A 22,407-nucleotide genomic window follows, 5' to 3' on the forward strand; every position below is an offset into this window, starting at 1 on the left:
TTCAGTTTTTATTTGAAATGAATAAGAGATTTGATTAAATACCAATTAAAATTTTACAAAAAAAACGCTACTTTCATATCTGTTAGGTGAATTTGCACAGTCACTTCCTTTTTTTTATTTCCAAATGGTCGCTGCTTCTGGCGCGTAAATCAACTTTGAGCACTCGCACGCCTGGCTTTTCTCTGTTTGATATGCATTAATTAACCCTTTCCCCCTCTCGCTCTCTCCAAATTCAAAATCCCTCCCATCAAAACCGTGAACTGCAAATATGAGAAGCAGCATTCGTTCGCGTTTGCCAACCTGTTCCCCGGGGGCTGTCATAATGCTCACTCAGGTGGAACAGCCATCAACTTCAGCTTCGCTCTTTATTTTCCCCACTTTTTTCCCTCTCATAAACAAAAAGAAAAAGGGAAAATTCATTTGAGAGCGAGAAAGAGTGTTGCGAGTTAAGCGGCACAAAATGAACATGTTTGCGCTGTAATTACCGCGTGATTTGCGCGCGCGCGCGTACGCAACCAACCTGAGTGAGAGAGAGCACGGGCATGTTTGTTTTAGCAATCACGGGAGGACAGCTTGTTGGAGATTTCTGACGCGCTGGGCGGACGGACATAGGTACTGATGAGCTGCAAATCCTTTTCTGGATGTGAGAGGTGGAATTCCGCTGGAATGGTTTAACCTATTTTGCAGTAATTAATCAGTTTTGAAATTAAACACAAGCTAGTTACCACTCAAACAGCATCATTCTTTAAACAAGAAATCAACTCACAAAAAAATAATCAAATATTTTTAAAATTGTGAAACACAGACCAAAGTGTTTTTTTTTATCCTTATATCATTATATTTTCTACACAATGCTAGAGTTACTTCCCTACTGTTACTTTTTCAATTAACACTGTTTTATGTATTTCGTATTTATTTTGTTTTTGACATTAAACAACAGAAAATAGTAGTTTATGCAACAAGTTGCAAAAAGAAGATTTTTTCAGCACGTGTCGTACATTTATCCAACGAGGTTCACCGAGTTGGATAAATACGACAAGTGCTGAAAAAATCAAGGTTTGCAACGAGTTCCATACAACATTTTTTGCATTTCTGAAAAACACCCATTGAGTGAAATTATAAGTCGAATGTTCATGTATTTTGTCGATAAATCGTTTAAATCCAAAAAAAATGTTGAAAAGTATTACTTTTCAAAACTAGTGCTGAAAAGTTCTACTTTTCAGCATCCATTTCAGTGCTGAAAAGTAGAACTTTTCAGCATTTGTTTTGAAATGTGTTTCTATTCGATTCTGTAAGTTTTAGTAGATAAAAGTAGGCTGTTTCGTCACGCGAGAATGGCAGGAAAAGTAGGAAGTTTTAAAACGGAATTGCAAAAAAACATATTTGATTTTTTTTTTTTCATTTCAGCCATTTTGAAATATATTTTTAAATCAGTAACTTTTAAATAGCAACAAAAAAACAAAGCTCTTTTCCGAGTGAGAACCAGCCTTAAATTAAAATTAAAAAATGTCTTCAAATCTAACTCAACTTAGTTTCAATAATTTGTAATTCTAATAAAATTATGAAGTTCGAACTCTATTTTTTTCTAGCACCTCATCTTCAAAAATAAATTTGGTGCTCAGCACGGAGGGCTGCCTTGCCAACATAATAAGATCCGTCTTTTTTGGCCATAGCAGCTTTGTCCGAAAAATGCCGTTTTCGTCAATTTCCCAAAAAAAAAACATTTAAAAAAAATACTGCTCTAAGCAAAACGAAAATGAGAAGATGAAAAACATTGCAGTTTTAGTTAAAAAAAAACTGTACATTTCCCGGGAATTCCTAAAATTAAAGGAAGGATAGAATAACTCAACTTTTTGACCACAATCTCTTGAAACAAAATTGGAAAAAAATGTAATAGCATAAATTGATTTGATACAATTCAATTTGTTGCTCTTATAGAACTTATCTATCAGCTTCGAAACACCCTGAAAAATAACCCTGAAAAGGTCCAAAAAACACGAAATTATAAAATTGAAACTTTTTTCTGAATGAAAAAATGCCTATTCAGGGTTATTGCAGATTCAAAAAACCGTTAAATTTCACTTAAAATGACATGTCTCAATTTTTTTACAGTCGAGTAGCGGAAAACTAGGTTCGCATGTTTTTTCGATGTAAAATACGTTTTTTTTCGAAATTTGCCATCAAAACGGTCGTTCAGTTTTACATTAAATTCTCTTTAACACCAATTTCAGGCTGCTGATTATTGAAATAGTAGTTTATGCAACAAGTTGCAAAAAGAGATTTTTTTCAGCACGAGTCGTACATTTACCCAACGCGGTTCACCGAGTTGAATAAATACGAAGAGTGCTGAAAAAATCAAGTTTTGCAACGAGTTCCATACAACATTTTTTGCAATTCCAAAAAAAAAACGCACTGAGTGAAATTTTAAGTCAAATTTTCATGTATTTTGTCAATAAATCGTTTAAATCAAAAAAAAATGTTGAAAAGTGTTACTTTTCGAAACAAGTGCTGAAAAATTCAACTTTTCAGCATTTATTTTGAAAAGTGTTGCTACTTTTCAAAATAAATGCTGAAAAGTTCTACTTTTCAGCAATCAAATGGGTGCTGAAAAGTTGAACTTTTCCGCACTTGTTTCGAAAAGTAACACTTTTCAACATTTTGCCTTCCTCACTGAGGTAAGGCTATAATCCTGCTGGAAAAATGAACTTTTGAAAAACAGCTCGTAGACCTGTATTCATGTATACCTATCGACTCAGAATCGAAAACTGAACAAATATCTGTGTGTGTGTGTGTGTATGTGTGTGCGTATTCCCCTTGGTGTTCAAAATTCTTGCCAAGTTTTCTCGGCACTGGCTGATGCGATTTAAGTCAAATAAGTTGCATTCGATCCGGTTTGGTGCCTCATACTGCACTATTGAATTGTTTGAAGATCCGATAAGAAGTTCAAAAGTTACGTATAAAAAAGTGTCAGAGTTGCGAATCTGATCTCACATAAATGCATGTAAACTACATCCAGACCCATCACCCGACCCATCGTTGGTTAGTTTATCAAAAGACCTTTCCAACGAGTCCAAAACATTGAAGTTCTGGCAACCCTATCTCGAGTTATGACTACTTAAGTGGTATTTATGTACTTTTTTGAAGCCGGATCTCACTTAAATGTATGTAAACTATGTCCGGATCCATCATCCAGCCCATCGTTGGGTAGGTAATCAAAAAACCTTTCCAATGAGTCCAAAACATTGAAGATCTGGCAGCCCTGTCTCAAGTTATTACCACTTAAGTGATATTTATGTACTTTTTTGATGCCGGATCTCACTTAAATGTATGTAAACTATGTCCGGATCCATCTTCCGACCGATCGTTGGTTAGGTAATCAAAAGACCTTTCTAATGAGTCCAAAACATTGAAGATCAGACAGTGCTCAGTCCCAAGTTATGACCGCTTAAGTGACATTTGTGTATTTTTTTATTGAGAAACAAGCCTTACCTGACAAAGTTCGTTTTGCCTTTTTTTCGTTTGTTGACGTTTTTGACTTTTTTGCTTATTCAGCCTCCTGTGATCAAAACATAATTTTAACATCATCATCATTTCAAATTTTTCTTTCTCGTTGGGAGCAGGTGGGCATCGAACCCAGAACCATTCGCTTACAAAGCGAACACCGTAACCAGTCAGCCACGGCCGCTCCAAACAAAACCGTCGAAATTTTGTATATATATATATAAAATATAGATAGAATTTGTTTCCAAACCCATCATATCACCAAATGTTGGTAAAAAGTGAGGAAGGCAACAACCACATAGGTGGATTAAGTTAGTTTTTTTGATTTAAACGATTTATTGACAAAATACATGAAAATTTGACATAAAATTTCACTCAGTGTGTGTTTTTTTGGAATTGCAAAAAATGTTGTATGGAACTCGTTGCAAAACTTGATTTTTCAGCACTCTTCGTATTTATCCAACTCGGTGAACCTCGTTGGGTAAATGTACGACTCGTGCTGAAAAAATCCTCTTTTTGCAACTTGTTGCATAAACTACTATTTTGCAATCCCGCTGTAAAACTGTAAACTTTTCCTGTCCTGCTGGAGAAACGAAACGGCCTATTTTCAACCCTCTACTGCCCAATTTTTTCGATTTTTTTATCTTTCCCGTGTTCAGGAGGTCATTTTGAGCAACTTTTGTTCTACGAAAAACTTTACTTCTCCTATTTTATGTTTTTCTCGTTTAAATTTTTAGTATTTTAATTTGTCTCTATCTTGTTTAGTTTATGTTTGTTTTTGGTAGTATTTGGCCTATTCTACCACCTCATATCATTTTATTTTTCCTATCTATTTTTTCATGTTTTACAGTCACTTTTTAAATTTTTTGCTTGTTTTTCACTTTTCTGCTATTAAATGGCACCCTTCTCATTTAAATTGTATAAAAATGCGTAGGGGCATAGGCTGGAACACCAGAAAATTTAAGCATACTTCTCTTTACTTAAAACATACAAAATGTTAGCAAAAACACACAGCCAAAGTTGACCCCTAAAAAAATTAAATTTTAAAAAATATTGCCAAAGTCACATAAAATAAGTAAAACTTCCAACCCATAAATTTTCTAAAATTTTAAGATTTCTTCTTTCCAATGCTTTTTAAAACCAAAAAATTGGTGAAAAAATGATTTTTGGCGATTTTTCAAATCGAGGGTTAGCTACCAAAAATAACAAATTTTCAAATTAATACCTTTTAATTCCAGTGTCGAAAAGTCCTACTTTTCAGCACTGAAATGGGTGCTGAAAAGTTGATTGTTTCAACACTTGTATCGAAAAGTAACATTTTTCAAAATTGTTTTTAACAGTGAATTTAATTAACACATGAATGTTTGACATTCCATTTAAAAATCGTTTTTTTCGGAATTGCATAAAATGTTGTAAGCAACTCGTTGCCAAACTTGATTTTTTCAGCACTCGTTGTATTTATCTAACTCGGTAAACCTCGTTGGATAAATGTACGACTCGTGCCGAAAAAATCTCGTTTTCGCAACTTGTTGCATAAACTACTATTTTCGAATGTTAAAAAATGGAAGGGGTCGTACCGCCCCTCCAGCACAAAATATCGATAAATAGAGCTTGGATTCCTGATCAAAGACAAAAGGGTGGTCGGGCCAACTGGTGTGTGAGTTGGCGGAGAATAACCCATGCAATAAGGCTTTCTAGTCAGAAATTTATCAGCACATTCAAAGTATGTTTACATCACAGCTGGAGGTTTGTTTGCATTAGATTTCCTATCTCTTTCTAGCAAAAGTTTTTGGTCAGGCGACTGGTTTTTGACTGACCGCCCGATATGTCAGCCAACTTACTTCGCAGGGCTGTGGCAGCTCGAGCTCGGTCATTGTTTGCATCATGTGACGAGAAATTCGTAATTTTTAAGTTAAATTATATATTTTTTCACTGCGCCTAGAAAGCCTTATGAGAATAAAACAATCAGGATAATGAAGTTTTAAAGAGTCTATCGATTTACTCCAGATGACGATAATAAGGTTTAGTGATTTTCATGCTAACAAATAGCAAATTTCACGGGGACCAGGGTGTAGCACCGGGGGTACCCAAATTTGGATCACTCTAATATTCACATGGTAATGTAAAAGGTAAAGGTATTTGACTGATTTAGGTTCGCTATACTCAAATACAACTCATGAACTGCCCATAAGATCAAAATGGATAATTGATGAGTTCATTTTTGTGTTAAGAGTCCCCAAATTGGTCAAATTCAAGTGATTGAATCCCTGTTACATTACCAAAAGAATATTTGTAATATTATCTGCCCTTTTAATTTCACATCGTTGCTTCTGTGCTATCTTGTCACACGTTTGCCGTAAAAAAGTAGGACGTGTCACAAAATCGCACACATCCAAAATGATGAAACTATTTTTTCCATGATTTTCGAATATTCGCACAAATAATAATGTCTTGATTGCACTTCAAAACTACACATTCTTGTCGATTTCTTGAACTGAATCATTTATAAGTGTTTCCCAATAAAGTGATCTATATGTCACACGTTTTATTTCCAGACCCCATGTACCAATAATGTACACATTCACATGTTTCACAGGGCTTCGGTTGACAACGATCAGAACTCATGTCCTTCCATAGACCAGCGCGTTCGCGTTCCACCTTGGAGCCACACGACCCGAACCTGCTGCCCCGTTGGATCGCGCAAAGGGGAAGAAATTGCGACCATGTTCACATGTATTATCATATCTCATTGCCTGAAACCATTCGCAAAATATGTAGGCACCTATTTAAAGTTCACTAAATCTATTAGTGTGTCACATAAATTATGCCGTAGAGCGAAACCGATTTGAGTCATGGGCACTCGTCGCCGGGACCGACCCCCCTCGCAAGATATTGGAGGATTCCTTCGCCCTCTCTCTCTCTCTCTCTCTCTCTCTCTCTCTGTGAATGGGAAACACATGTTTTGCGCTCCCCAAACAAGAGCCTTAACTTTGCATATATCTCCGAAGGGGGTACCCCCGTTGCATACGAAACACCTGACAATTATGACAGTCGTTGGTAGTTTATGACTTATTACCTCTAATTTATGGCCGTTCGAGCAAGTGCAACACTCCGTCGTCAACCTGGCCGTATAGACCTGGCGCGAGGAGCATTTGAAAAATTTGTACAATTAAGCGTGGCCACAGCGCAGAGTTGGTCCCCACAGTTTGTCATGTTCTGTGTAGCAGCCAGGTGACAGCTTCATACGAGCACTGCGTCAGCTGAGGTGGGATTCGATGCTGCTGTCACGGCGGCGGTGGGGTTCAAGGAGAACCGGCTGCCGCGGCTGTTATCGATTCCCAGTCAGGAACTTTCCGGCCGTCGTCGTTGGTCAGCGGCAGCGATGAAAATCAATTAAAGTGCGCCCCTCTTATTTATTTACTCATTAACGACGTGACATGAATGAAACCTCCGACCGTCATCGTCGTCGTCGTCGTTGGTCACAGAGCAAAGGTACAGACTTGTTAGAGGGTTTCCCGTAACGGACACCGCCGCGGTGGCGATGGTGGACAACGCCACCACGCGAGTGCCACTGATAAGATCTTAGCGGATAAATAATTGCATAAATAAAGGTAATAATCCAGCAAGTGCGCAAGCGTTTGTCGCTGAAAAGCGAATCAAACACGTGGTTTTTCCCCGGGGTAGAATTTGTGTCATTCAATGGAAACTGTCGAATGGTTCAATTTTTGCTCTTTTCGCATTTTTTTCTAATGCAATGTTGAATACAATTTTCCAAGCGAAATTATTTTGCTCATATCATGTTTTTAAAAAGTATCAAAATTCAACAACAAAATAATGTAATAATCGTTGCTAGGTACACTGTTAAATTTTTGATCAAAAATTATTAATTATGGTGAAATTTAATGTCCCCCTCCCCCTACGGCCCGGCTCGATAAATCAGATGGCAAAACATTTTTTTTTTTTAAACTTGAAGGATGAAAGGAAAATGAAAATTTAAGTGCAATCAACTGAAATCAATGTAAAGGAGGGTCGGCAGCACTGCCATTTCAGTCGGTTGCAAGCGCGTCGCGGTCCGCGGAAATTTTGTTGATTTTTGGTGTTTTTTCAAGTGCTATCGTATTATTATTTGTTTTTGTTAAAGTTCAGACCGTATACGTGATGTACATAGTGGAATATTAGAGAAATACTCAGTGCTTAGACGGGATTTCGTGTGCCTAAATCCCAGTGCATTCGTCGGGAAACGAACTACGTCATCCAGCATTTTCTTTGCTTCTTTGTTTGGGATAAGATTCCGCTACTAACCACCAGAGAGCGCGCTGTACAAAGGAAGAAAAATCTGTAGCTATCTTTGCAACTGCTCCTGTGGATTTCAAAAATCAAGCATGACTCCGGTGAGTTTGTTCCGTGTTGTGTGTGTGTGTGTGTGTGTGTGTGTGTGTGTGTGTGTGTGTGTGTGTGTGTGTGTGTGTGTATGTATGTGTGTACCTTTTTCTAACACCGGTAGATTCCTTCAACATGAATCATAATTCACGTGAATCGCGCATTTACAACATTATTTATTTCCTGTTAGATTATTTACATAGTTTTTCTTTAAAATAATTAATTTCTAGTTCTGTGGAAGGAGCGAAGATGCGTGGCCGTTTTTTTGTGTTTTCTTTTGTTTTATTTAAAATCGCGTCTTGTATGCATTCTATATTCGATAAATTCGCTACATATTTCTTTAAAATGAGAGAGAATGAAATCGCATATTAACAACGGACGCGTTTAATTCAAGTGGTTTACATAGTTTTATGCTCTTTTGGACAGATCAAGCTTTCCACAGCCAGCTGTCTAGGCTTGAACTGATTGATTAAAATTTAAAACTAAACGGGAATTGTCTCGACAGCAACATCAGATGTTTGCCTTGAGAATAATAATCAAAATCCAATGTAATTAAACGGGAATTGTCTCTACAGCAGCATCCGATTGCTTGCCTTGAGAATAAAACTATAGCCCTTAAACACACCATGCCAATGGTCGCAACGCTTGCTTAGAGCGTATCCTAGACCTTTTACCTTCCCAAAAACCGTCCAACTCCAAGCGAAACTTACTTGAGGATACCGTGGAGATTTTCCCTTAATACTCTGAAAAAAGTGGAGCATCAACACTTCCCGTCTTCCAAATCCCTTTCCTTGTCCCTGGTGCGCGGTGGAGATGGGAGCGGCCGGCAATGGACGGCTGTCATGGTGTTGAGAATCTGGTTCAGGTGGAGTTGGTTCTTTTCCCAGTTATCAATTCCTAGGCAACTTGGGCTTAGACAATCATCACTTAACATGGCGAATTCCAGTCTGCAATCCGCTAAAATCACCGTCTCCTAGCGAAGCGAAGCGAAGCTATCAACTGAAATCAATGTAAAATGCATTCCCCTGCGTTTAGAATCATCTATAGCGTATTGGGGTTAATTCCAAAATAACATAAAATTTAGTGAATTTTATGTAACCGCGAATAGCTATTTTTTCGAAAAGTAATGATTGCAGAACAACTAGTGTAAAATACATTTTAACACACTTTGTTCAGTTAATTGTTGAAAATATGGCTTGTTATTCAAATTTCAAAATGCTTGGAAACAATCTCAGTGCGATAGAGAAGTGATCAAAATATGCTACAATGCAATTTTCTATCAATTTTTAAAGGTTTTAAATAATATTATTGTGTAAGATTATCTTATAAAATGAATTCTAATCAGGACACGGAGTGCATTTTCGGATTTTCTGATAGACAATAACGGTTTCAAAATTTAAAATGTACGGTGATATCATATTTGGACAATGTTTAACTCTAGGCTTTTTAGTGAAACAAATTTCATAATAAGTTTGTATTTTTTTACTCATGATTTAAAATCGGTTTGTCTGCCTGTGTGGATCAATAGGACCGGGCACTGGACTCGTTTACCTAAAGTTTATACATTTTTTTTAAGTTTATAAACTAAGTACAATGAATATTTATTTGAACCTAAAAAAATGGACTATAAAAAATGGACTAAAAATGGACCATTTGTAGTAGAGCAATTCTTTTCGAAATTGGCCAATTTCGACAATTTTTATTTTTTGTATTTTTTGATTTGGCTCAAACTTTGTGGGGCCTTTCCTATGACCAAAGAAACTATTTTGTGTCACTGGTTCACCCATACAAGTCTCCATACAATTTTGGCAGCTGTCCATACAAAAATGGTACGTAGATATTCAAACAGCTGTAACTTTTGAGTGAATTTTCTGATCAATTTGGTGTCTTCGGCAAAGTTGTAGGTATTGTTGAGGACTATTGAAAAAAAAAATAGGTACACGGAAAAAAAATTTGCCGTTTTTTTTATTGACTTTTTTTCACAAAAACTCAATTTTCCAAAATACGTATTTTTTGATTTTCGAGATTTTTTTATATGTTTTTGAGGACTAAAATCGCTTCTTTTGAGCCATTGAGAAGTATGGTCAAAAAATCTGCCGCCGAGTTATGATTTTTTGAAAACATAGTGATTTTTGAAAAAAACGAAATTTCATGCGAAATAAAATTTGACCTAACTTTATTATGTAAAATTGAATTTGCAATCGAAAAGCACTTTACAGATTTTTTGATAAAGGCTTCCGTTTTCAAGATATTGCCACCGAAAGTTTGATTTTAGCGAAATATTTGCAGTAAATTGATTTTTAAAAATAGTGACCATAAGTGACCATCTCTGAAAATATTTTTTTTGAAAAGTTCAGAAAATTTGCTATATTGGACCTTTGGTTACTGAGATTCAGGAGCTTAAACAAAAAGAAACAGGAAAATTGAAGTTTTTTAAGTCTCACCCAAAAAACCCACCATTTTCTAATGTCGATATCTCAACTAATGGTCCGATTTTCGATGTTAAAACATAAAACATTCGTGAAATTTTTCAATCTTTTCGAAAAAAATATTTTCAAAATTTTTAAATCAAGACTAATATTTCAAAATGGCGTAATATTCAAAACAAAAATCGCCAGGAAAATTAGGAAAAATGTCAAGAATAAGCGTTAAAAAAAGACAAAAAGACATTTTAAGTCGGTTTATTTTAGGCTATTTAAGGGGTTAGATACACGTAAATCGGCAAAAAAAAAGTCAGACGTTAGTATGAGCGCACACTTCAATTCATTTTTCAGGGCATTTAATTACACATTTTCACCAACTAACAAAACAAGTTTGAACATATTTGGTTGCATCATTACCGAGATATAGCAATTTCATGTTAGCAGTTTCAAAAAATGAGTGCCACGATATCTCAACACTGTCTTGACCAAATCGGCTCAAAATTTTGGTGAAGACTCGTTAAACCGATTCCGTGTGCATGACGAAGCCCGATTTTCAAAAAAGTTATTTTGATAAAAGATAAAAATAGTTTTGTGTTTTTCATATAAAAGATCGTTAATTTTTTATTTTTTTTAAACAAATTAAAAAAAATTGGGCTCCGTCATGCACACGGGATACATCTTAAGAGTCTTCACGTCAAATTTTAGCCAATTTTGTCCATCCCATCTCGAGATATCGTGGCACCCGTAAATCAACTCGGGGTTTAGAGAAAAACGCCAACAAAGTTTGACAGCCCGCTTTGCGCATGGCAAAATTTTGAGCTTAAATCGTCTCTTACTCAGTTTAATCATGAAACATCCTCATGAAACTTTCAAAATTGATAAATAATCATGTTTTGAGTGGATGTAACAAATATTCTGTAGTATAAAATTGTGTGATTTTCTACATGTATGTAACCCCTTAATGAGAATTCAAAACATTTCCTCACTGAAATAGTAAACTCACCTCTTTGGGAGCCCCCCGGACAGTGGTGATGCTTACTGCCACAATAACACACAAAAAAACTTTTGAAAAACAAGGTGGAGCCCACACGGTTGGTTTCGCTTACCCGAGCTTTTTACCCCAGTCGGTGTGTGCCAGTGCAATTCAGCGAAACGAAGAGGGGTGGTGGGAATTGCCGCATGAAATGGCACAGCAAATGACGTTGATTTTTTTTTAGCTTCATTTCGCCCCAATGCCTGTTCGCAACAGCACAGAGGCATGTGCTCGATGATGAGCCCCCCTCCCCAGTTCGGTCACCTCCCGACTCACCACACTTGCCGGCGAAGAGAGTTTGGATTAAGGTTGATGAGTTGCTGGGACCACCCCGAAAGGGGAGGGTCTTGCAGGTGATCTAATGTGATGGATTTTCTGTAATTTCTCATGACAGCTCTGTGGGAGGGGGGAGACTGGTTGACGGGAGGAGGTTGTTGATTGAATGACAGCTTGGGGAAATGTTTGCAGAGAGAAAGATAGTCGGATCGATGTTGGTTTTTGCGATTGTTGAAAACAGTAAAATATCAATGTTTTGACAAGCGTTTTTTGTTTTTGTTTGCGAAAAATGAGGTAGTTATTAGAAATATGTAATTTGTTTGTTAAATTTCAATCTGGGGGATGTCAAACCATGAAGGCTTCACTGTACAACAAGATGTTGCAATTTTGTAGCAATTAATGAACGACCTTCTACTTTTTCTTCCCCATTTCAGGAGGACCTGCTGATCCATGGTGACTCGGTGTACGACATCATCGACAAGCAGGACCACGGCGCGATCCAGGCCGAGCTAGGCCGGGGCGTTCCGCAGCACCAAACGAGTGCGTCGGCGCTGCACCACGGGCACCACCACCACGGAACGCACGGCACCCAGCTGGACGGTGAGCAGCGGATGTTCCTGTGCCGGATGAACGTCAGCCGGAACGCGCGCCGCCAGATGCGGTTCGGCGATCAGAAGGTGAGAAACGTAAAATGCATTTATGATGTTATGGTTGCTACTGATTAAACTTAGAAGACGTTGAGCAAGTCCTTAGACGCTTTTTAAACCACTTCTCTCCGTCTTTATTGCAGGTCGTCCTCGTCCAGGGTCACTACCTGTCGTACCTGCCCCTGTGCAGCCGGAACGAGCCGGTGTTCATCGCGACCTGCACGCCGATCGCGATGCCCGAGACGCGGGAGTGCGTCGTCCAGGGGGCCACGAACGTGTTCACCACGATCCACTCGATGGACATGAAGATTGTGCACGTCGATAGAAAGTGAGTCCAAACTATCCAACGGTCAACTCGAAGTTTAGTTACAGTGCCATGCTGGGTCGCACGCTGCTGTCTGGCCACGCTGAGTGCCAATTTAGCAAAATCCCGTGAAATTTGAATGAAAGATCAATTATTCATGAGAAACTCCGCGGACCAGGTCTCATCATAAACCAGGTCGTTTCAAATCAAGCGTTACGCAAGCCCCCCCTGGTCTCCCACAGCAAGAGTCATAAGACAAAGATGACCATTCAATCCGCGCGACGACGGTGCCTGGCCATTCTACGAAGAGAGGTCGCCGCTATTAAGGAGCCAACTGGCGCAACTAGCGTTAGAGCGGAGTTATAGTTGTCCATAAAATCAGGCCGGTTTTCGGTTCCCCCTTGGGTTGAGTTTGATGCCCGTTTTTTTTTCAAGATGAAGGGACGACGTATTAAGATTAGGACACTAACGTTTTTTGCTGTTTATATGATGGACAAGATCCGCGATTGAGAGAAAAAGTGTAGTGTTGCAGTGCTTTTAGGAATATGGTGATATAGATTAGATTGCCCAAGTGGGACCTGCGATCGGCTAATGAGCGTGTTGCGAGCGCGCTGTGGTCGATTCCCACGGCCATGTCTAGGAAAAAGTGGTCATCGAAATTTGAGCTGAAAATTAGCCTTGCTTAATGTTTTATAAGGATAAAATTTCATTAAATTGAAACTTGAAAGAGAGTTCCCTACTCATTGCAACAAAGTATCGCTCAACCAAAGTGACTTTTCCAATCTTCAATTAAACTTTCCGGTCAATCGAAACATAGCGCACAACTGAGCTGCTGAACCCGCGACAGAGAAAACAAAAAAACTCCCATCAAAAACAGTCCTGGACCAGGGAAGCTCGGCGACTCGCAAATGGGGCGAGGTTCCCAACTCTAATAAGGAGGTCACTGAATAGGTTAAACAGTACCTCGCAGTGACACAACGGCTCGGCCAGACGCCAACATTTTATGCTCCCCCACTCTGAGAGCAATCCCCGCGCAGAGAAGCGCGCTGGCTGGTTGGATTTGCAGCATGGTTTGGCCAGCTAGGATGCTGTCTGCACTCTCGGGAGAGCGATTCTCTGGGGTTTGCGCGCAACAAGTTTTCGCCATCAAAGAACTATTTCAATTTTATATTTGATACAGTTTAAGTTTTTTGCAATACTCGAAACATTCACAAATTAACGTATTTTCTAAACAAAATACTCCAATTTTACGTTTATGCGACGGCTTTCAAATCATCGTAAATTTGTCATATATATTGTTGCAAAAAGTTTAAAAAATCAAAAATAAAAAAAAAATACACAAAACCAAGTATTTTTGAAAAAAAAAAGGTGCAGGTGGTTATGTTACACATGACCAGTATGACAAAGAACTTTGCAAGATGGTTGTTGAAATTTTCGATGACATTGTCTGGTCCAAATTTCCCAAGATTCACTAGATTCATAATTACCATAAAGTTTGATACCCATATTGCCCCTACTCTTATGGTTCGGCAAATGTCCCCCCATCGGAACATCCCCGGGGCCTCCGGCCACTTCGGATTGTGGCCACTGCTGTTGAAATGTCAAATTTCATATCCAGTATCAAAAATCATAAAGTTTGATATCCATATTGCCCCTACTCTTATGGTTCGGCAAATGTCCCCCCCCCCCCTCGGAACATCCCCTGGCCTCCGGCCACTCCGGTTTATGGCCACTACTGCCGAAATGTCAAATTTCATATTCAGTATCAAAAACCATAATGTTTGATAACCATATTGCCCCACCTCTTATGGTTCGGCAAATGTCTCCCCATCGGAACATCCGCGGGGCCTCCGGCCACTCCGGATTGTGGCCACTACTGCCGAAATGTCAAATTTCATATCCAGTATCAAAAACCATAAAGTTTGATACCCATATTGCCCCTAATCTGATGGTTCGACAAATGTCCCCCCATCGGAACATCCGCGGGGCCTCCGGCCACTCCGGTTTATGGCCACTACTGCCGAAATGTCAAATTTCATACTCAGTATCAAAAACCATAAAGTTTGATACCCATATTGCCCCTACTCTTATGGTTCGGCAAATGTCCCCCAGTAGGAACATCCGCTGGGCCTCCGGCCACTCCGGATTGTGGCCACTACTGCCGAAATGTCAAAGTTCATGTCCAGTATCAAAAACCATAAAGTTTGATACCCATATTGCCCCAACTCTTACGGTCCAGCAAATGTCCCCCCATCGGAACATCCGCGGGGCCTCCGGCCACTCCGGATTGTGGCCGCTACTGCAGAAATGTTAAATTTCATGTCCAGTATCAAAAACCATAAAGTTTGATACCTATATTGCCCCAACTCTTACGGTCCAGCAAATGTTCCCCCATCGGAACATCCGCGGGGCCTCCGGCCACTCCGGATTGTGGCCACTACTGCCAAAATGTCACATTTCATATCCGGTATCAAAAACCATAAAGTTTGATACCCATATTGCCCCAACTCTTACGGTCCAGCAAATGTCCCCCCATCGGAACATCCGCGGGGCCTCCGGCCACTCCGGATTGTGGCCACTACTGCCAAAATGTAAAATTTCATGTCCGGTATCAAAAGCCATAAAGTTTGATACCCATATTGCCCCAACTCTTACGGTCCGGAAAATGTCCCCCCATCGGAACATCCCTGGGGCCTCCGGCCACTCCAGTCCAGGTGGTGGCCAGTTCCAATGATCGACTCCCGCGACTGCCATGTCTTAGCTGGTCCTTGCCTCCAAGCCATCTGCTCCCGAACCTCCAGGCCGTCTGTTACCGGGCCACCAGGCCATCTGCTTCTGATGTGTTCTCGTCGACGTCCAGCAATAGAATGAATTTTCGGGACCGACCGAGCCGAGTTTTGTTGGCTCGTCGACGATCCGAAAATTATGAGGTGGAGTGGGGGTGATTTTAGATACATCAATCTCACGTCTCTCGATTGACTGATTGGGAAACGTTCGTTCATCCAACCGGCGTGCACCAAAAAGAGGGGAAATTTGCCGAGAGGGGAATTCGTCACGTAACGTTTTCGCTTCGCGAAAATTTTGGATTGACACCACGTATAGAAACCTTAGGACAAAGTTCTTTGTCAAAAATCCATTTGAATGTTTTTGCTATGTAATCGGAAATTCCTAATAGATTTGAACAGTAACTCAAAACCACTATTGTTATTTGAAAAAAAAAAAACTAGGTTGTATTATTGTGATGTTAGTTACACTGCACATCGACTTTTCTTTGTATTTTTTGATTCGAATGAAACTTTGTCCATGCATTCCCTATGTTAAAAGAAGCCATTTTGCATCATAGGTTTTCCATGCAACACTCCATACAATTTTGAGGGCTGGGCATACAAATTTGGCATTAGAATATTCGAAAATTTGTGTCTTGAGAATAAATTTTCTGATCGATTTGGTGTCTTCGGCATGACTGAAACTTTTCAGAAAAAGTGGATACACGGATTTTTTTCCTTATTTTTGTTTGATTTCATTTGATTTATTTGATTTTGAGCACTAAAAGTTGAATTCAAAAATTTTTTTTCCATTTTTTTGATATTTTTTGATAAAAAATAAGATTAAGAAAAAATTAAATGATACAAGGGACAAAAATATGCTGGAGTTTAAGATGGTGCAAAATCTGGTACCAGAGTTCTAAATATTTAGAAAAATGCAAAATACTTTACGAAGGAAAAGCAATCCTGCCAAAAATAATTCCTACAATTTTCCAATTTAGACTTTTTTATCGGGCTGAAGGTTCTTAGCACATAGTCTACAAACTCTTAAATTTTTCCGTTTTTTTTTTTGTTTTGAAAAATGAGTTTTTCTCAACAAGCTCTCAACTTTCAACTTGCGATATTTCAGAAACTATTGGGTTGATTTTCAATGTTAAAAATTGACATTTTTGTAAGTTTTATGATCTCTACAAATTTAGCCCAACATTTGAAAATGTCAAAATTTAGTGATTTCAGTCCTTCCAAAAAGTTATTGTTGATTAAATAATTTTGAAACAATTTTTATTGAAAGGAGTAAAAATTTCGCAATATTTTCAATTTTTAACATTGAAAATCATAACAACATATTTGAGATATCGCAAGTTGAAATAAATTAAGGACGTATTAAAAATTCCGAAAAAAAACCTGCATAAATATTGAAATAAACTTTGAAAAATATTTGCAACGGCCTTTCATAAGAAAAAAAAATGTTTTAAAACCTCAGCCAATTTCTATAACTCAACTCTCTAAAATTGTGGGATGTGTCATTAAAAGCGAAATTTAATTTACTTTTAGAATCTGTAATAACCCAGAATGGTTTTTTTTTTATAATTGATACATAGTTTTTCATTTAAAAAAAAAAAAACTAACGTTTTTCATAACTTGGCAATTCTACGAAGTATTTGCAAATCAAGTTTTAGTGACAAAAAGTTAAATAAAAAATCACCAAATTTTTTTTACCGTGTATCATTTTTTCCAGTGTAGTCGATATCCATACCTACAACTTTGCCGAAGACACCAAATCGATCAAAAAATTCCTTTAAAAGATACAGATTTTTGAATTTTTTAATTCTCCGTCAACTCACACAGCACTTTGTCCTAAGGGGTAACTTTTGTCCCTGATCACGAATTCGAGGTCCGTTTTTTGATATCTCGTGACGGAGGGGCGGTACGACCCCTTCCATTTTTGAATATGCGAAAAAAGAGGTGTTTTTCAATAATTTGCAGCCTGAAACGGTGATGAAATAGAAATTTGGTGTCAAAGGGACTTTTATTGTAAAATTAGACGCCCGATTTGATGGCGTACTCAGAATTCCGAAAAAACGTATTTTTCATCGAAAAAAAACACTAAACAAGTTTTAAAAAATCTCCCATTTTCCGTTACTCGACTGTAAAAATTTTTGGAACATGTCATTTTATGAGAAATTTTTTCAATTTATGCATTGTTTTTCATTTAAAAAAAATCACGTTTTTTTATAACTTGGCAACTCTACGAAGTTATAGATTCAAAAATAACATTTAATTTCTCTTCGTATGTCAGGTCTCACAATTTTCCTTTTCTTAATAAAGAAAGGTATAGGATTTTTTACAATTGAGTAACGAAAATGGCTGAAAAACACGTCTATTTTAAATTTTCAAAAATAAAAGGGGTCGTACTGCCTCTCCGTCACGAGATATCGAAAACGTGACCAGGATCCTAATTTTTCTTTAGGGCAAAGTTTCACGCAAATAGAAATAATTGTTCCAAAATGGATTATGAAGCAGCACACAGCTGAAAGGTACTCAATGAATTGAATTGAAAAAGAACTGATTGTATCTTAATTATTCACCAATCAAATCGAAATGAAATTGATAATGAAAACTATTTCTTGACAAATTAGAAGTTATTAAAAAAAATCGTCCCCCTTATTTTTTTGGGACGATTCTGAACCCGGGTTCAAAAATTGAAAAAATTGCCGAAAAAAAATTAGGAAAAATCTAGCATTCCAAAATCTAACTATATGAATAGGGAGGGAAGTTATGATTGAATTCAAAAGTTTGTCGAATTAAGATGTTTTTTTTTTTGTTTTTCTGGCTCAAAAAGGAAAAAAATACATTAAAGAATTTTTCTCTAGATTTTTCAATTTGAAAGACATTTGTAAAAATCTATAACAGAGAATGATAAATCTTTATACTGGCTGAAAGTTGAAATATCTGGCATTCCCAGATCTATCAGGCAACTTGGCAACCCTGATATCTGATCTGATCTGGTCTGATCTAACACTAGCACAGCCATCCTTTCAAAAGCATCTTGGAGAATGTCGGGGTGATTACTTCCAAGATCCTTCTTCTCTAAACGGCCAAGCCAACTGCGAGAAGTTAACCGCAGAGATGAGGAGTTGAATGAATTGAGTTTGAGCATAAATGTTCAAACAGCAATACATTTCTGAATCTCCAGGGAAGGAAGAAATGTGTGGATTCCTCGCTTTTGGTGCTCCGCTTTTGCATATGGTACGCATATACGACCAAGGGCAGAATAGCCCTACAACATTTGAGCTTGATCAGAAAAATTTTTGCAATTTCCCAGAGAACGGCTCAGCATATCTATGCCAGCAGCAGCAACAGCCACATACAGCATAACGTTTGTGGAATTCTCACTTTTCTTGCCCAACGGACACAATATGCTTAATATTTATAATGCGCCGCCAAGATTTCAGAGAGGTTTGGTTGAGGGGCGGCGGGGGGTTCCGAGGAGGTGGTAACCCATGTGTGCCGATACTAGTCGCGGAACAGCCGCTGTCGTCGATACCTGGGATGCTCGCCGCCGAGGTTCAAGCGAGCTCGCAGACGCGCTCAACGACGGCAGCAGCTTCGGCGTCGATGATCACAAATTTGATGTTGTTTATGGTGTATGTTGGACACACATACACACCGATTGCAAAACATGCCAACCATCCGAGGTCTGCAGTTGGATCGCTAGGCTGGCAATAAGGGTTTTTGGGGTTGAACACCTATAACGCAACGGGGATTGTCTGGTGGGAGGATTTGTTTGGAGTTTAGATCCGCGTGTGTGATTGTGGCTTTTCAGCACACACACATAAACACATGTGGGTTAATTGAATTGTTTCGCTTAAGATTGTAATTCCAGCTTTGGCTCATTAGCATTTTTTGAGCCCATTGGCCACCAAACCCATGCCGCGATGGCACGGGGGTCATAAATTCTCAATTGAGATCTTACACGGAAATATTGTCGATATAAAACGTGTAAGTACACTCTAAATTGCAGAATTTTGATTGTAAGTAAGCTTTACTGAAAAGTTCCTATCTTTGTTGAAGAAAATATATTTTTTTAATTCTATGTCAGGCTTAGACGTCGTCAGCATTCGCTGTTGATTATTCCGTGTAATGCTTCGAAAGTTGGCCGTTGGATTTCCATCGCAGTTGGCGCATATCACGTTCACTTAGCAGGGACAACGTTCTTTTGAAGGTTTTTTTTTCATTTTTTTATTATTTTGAAATTGAAAAAAAATCTGGTGAGGAGAATAAATTGGAATATTATCAAATAAACCAAACATTCTTCATTTTGCAATGAACGAATACAAGTTTTCCATCACCATGCACCATCACTTCGCCCTAGGCATTCGTAATCCAAGTAAAATCAATTGGTATCATGTAGGTACCAGCTTCAACCAGATCGAGATCGATTCCGCCACGCTTCGGACTCAAAAGATACCTGATTCTACACACGACGGTGCTTGCAGTGCATCCTCCCTCGAAAATTCCACCGCTGCTACCGCCCGGGGGTCACATCCAGCTGGTTCGATCTTTCGCAAACAACTCCCCTCCATGGAGCGGTCTTTCGGGGAAAGATTATTGAATTTTAATGCAGAAAATCGAAAGGAAATAATAAACATCTTCATACGGTTCGTATGTGGCCGGGAGTAACAATGTAAAAGGGCATTTGCAATATTTATTTAGTGAAAATTATTAGAAATTTAGTCGAATTCGTAGATATTGAAGTCAGAATTGGAATTAATTTGAAGAAATTCGTCCTTATGAAAAGTGAATCCACATTCCCCACACGTGCGAGGGTGGGTCCAAACAGTGAAATCTTTCCGGATCAATCGATTGCCGGAGGACGGATTTAGTCACCGAGGTTGGTCTCCACTCTTTATCTTCTGCTCAGAAGGGGCGGCAAAACCTGACCAAACGATGAGTATCGAGCCAGAAGTGGAGGTAACAGTACAGTGAAATCCCGTTTGTTTGATATTTTGCAGTTCATTCGTTTTAAAGAAATCAAACTTATTATCCTTTGCGTTTCTTAGTTTGATCAAATCGTTTTTATATGTTAGATTTTTTTTAATTGAGTTAAGGGGTTACTACATGTAAATCGGCAAAAATTTCAAGGGTTGGTTTGAGCACACATCTTAACTAGTTTTAAATCTGTTTGCAGGGAACTATAATATCTTTTTTAACTAATAACAAAATAAATATCAAGACATTTGGTTGTATCATTGCCGAGATATAGCTATTTCAAGTTAGCAGTTTAAAAAAACGGGTGCCACGATATCTCAACACTGCTTTGACCAAATCGGCTCAAATTTTTGGTGCAGACTTGTTAAACTGGTTCCGTGTGCATGGCGAAGGCCGATTTTTAAAAAAAGATAAAAATATTTTTCTGTTCTCAGTATCAAAAATTTTCAGCCAATTTGGTTCATCCAATCTTGAGGTATCGTTGCACCCGCAAATCAACTCGGTGTTTCGAGAAAAACGTTCAGAAAGTTTGACAGTTAGCTTTGCGCATTGCAAAATATCAAATTTAAATCGCCTATTACTTACTTTAATCTTGAAATATCTACATGAAACTTTGAGGAGTGAAAGGAAATCATGTTTTGAGTGGATTGATAAATTTTCCGTAATATGAAATTTCGGTATTTTCTAAATGTATGTACCCCTTAATCTTTTTTGTTTGGTGATTAGGGTGGGTGGTTTTAGCTGAAATGCAGTGTTTAGAGTGTTGATTTAGTTTTTCAACGGTTTTCGCAAAAATCACAATTTTATAATGGATAAAAATTATCCGTTACGCAGATAAATATTTAATATTCATGCACATAATTCTGAGATGAGATTGTTTATAAAAGACCGTTCTTAATCCATCTAAAAAGTACCGTAAACCGGGGTGACTTTGATTGAATTTCAATTTATTTTTGGAATATTTGCCAACTGTTAAGGTTTTTCTTAAGACTATTATTTTTAAAACATGTACTGGTGTAGCCCACATGAGATCCATACACCATTTTTGAAAAAAAAGTTATTTCAATAGTGTTTAAAAAAATAGTTACGTTAAAAATTCTTATTTTGAATTCCGTTTTTCTTGTTCAAATCAGATTTTAGGTGTTTAAACTTTATTTTTACGTCAAATGTACCATTACTAAGGTTGCTAATATAGTTTTCAAGGAAAAAATCAATGTTTAAACTAAGTTAACTAAGTTTATAAGCTTTTTATTAAAAAACATATAAATTTTAGGAAAAATGGTTCAAAAGTTTGAAATTTGCCTGAAATTCTTTGAAACTAGTTTTGGTTATGAAATTATCGATTAATATTGCATTTCAAACTGAATTAGAAGCAACCATCAAAAGTTTTCACATTTCATATGAAATTTGTTCAACTGAAAATGCTTGTAAAACAAGGGATTTTTTCGATTACTGTTTCAAAAACTCATAATATTTATTATTTACAAACTTATTTTACCTTCTCTTAGCAGAAAATTGTCCAAAGAATCCAAAAATGCAATCCGTTTTCCGATTCAAAATCATGTTCGTTGAGAAAAACATGACTCTTTGAGAAGATTTAAATATTGCTATTCATCAACACTTTCTTAATTATAGTTAACTGACTTTTCAAACATTTCAAAATTTTATGAAAAGTTCTTCTTGAGGTACTTTGAACACTTCTCTACTACTTTCAGTATGATTTACTACCATTCCGTACGTATTTAATTTGTATTCATCATATTGCGGAAAAATCTCAAACCTATCAAAGTCTCCCCGGCTATCAAAGTCACCCCGTTTTACGGTATCATAAAATCTCTAAGTTATGAACATAGTTAAGCTACTGTAAAAAAATCAAAATGTCTTAGAATTCCAGTTTTTTTTTGTTTATAAACATTTATGTTTAATTCCTATCTGTGCCGCCAAAAAAGTTGTATTTTATTGTAATTTTAATGTTTTTGTATGTCACATGAATTTGTCTGATCTGATCTGATATTTTTGTTTTTTATTGTCAGTCCAATTTTCCTGGGTTTTGAATTTTCCGAGAATCGAAAATGAAACAGAAATA

General features: G+C 37.6%; 1 protein-coding gene across 1 annotated transcript in view; it reads left to right on the plus strand.

Moving 5' to 3' along the window:
• LOC120423380 (uncharacterized) overlaps positions 1-22,407 on the plus strand; it is a 101,247-nt gene that overhangs the window by 54,350 nt on the left and 24,490 nt on the right. The window contains exons 6-7 of the mRNA XM_039587164.2: positions 12,048-12,290; positions 12,404-12,588. Of these exons, the coding sequence (XP_039443098.1) occupies positions 12,048-12,290; positions 12,404-12,588 (428 nt within the window). The remainder of the gene's footprint in view (positions 1-12,047; positions 12,291-12,403; positions 12,589-22,407) is intronic.

The sequence above is a fragment of the Culex pipiens genome, chromosome 3 (assembly GCF_016801865.2).
Source record: "Culex pipiens pallens isolate TS chromosome 3, TS_CPP_V2, whole genome shotgun sequence".
Lineage (NCBI taxonomy): Eukaryota > Metazoa > Arthropoda > Insecta > Diptera > Culicidae > Culex > Culex pipiens.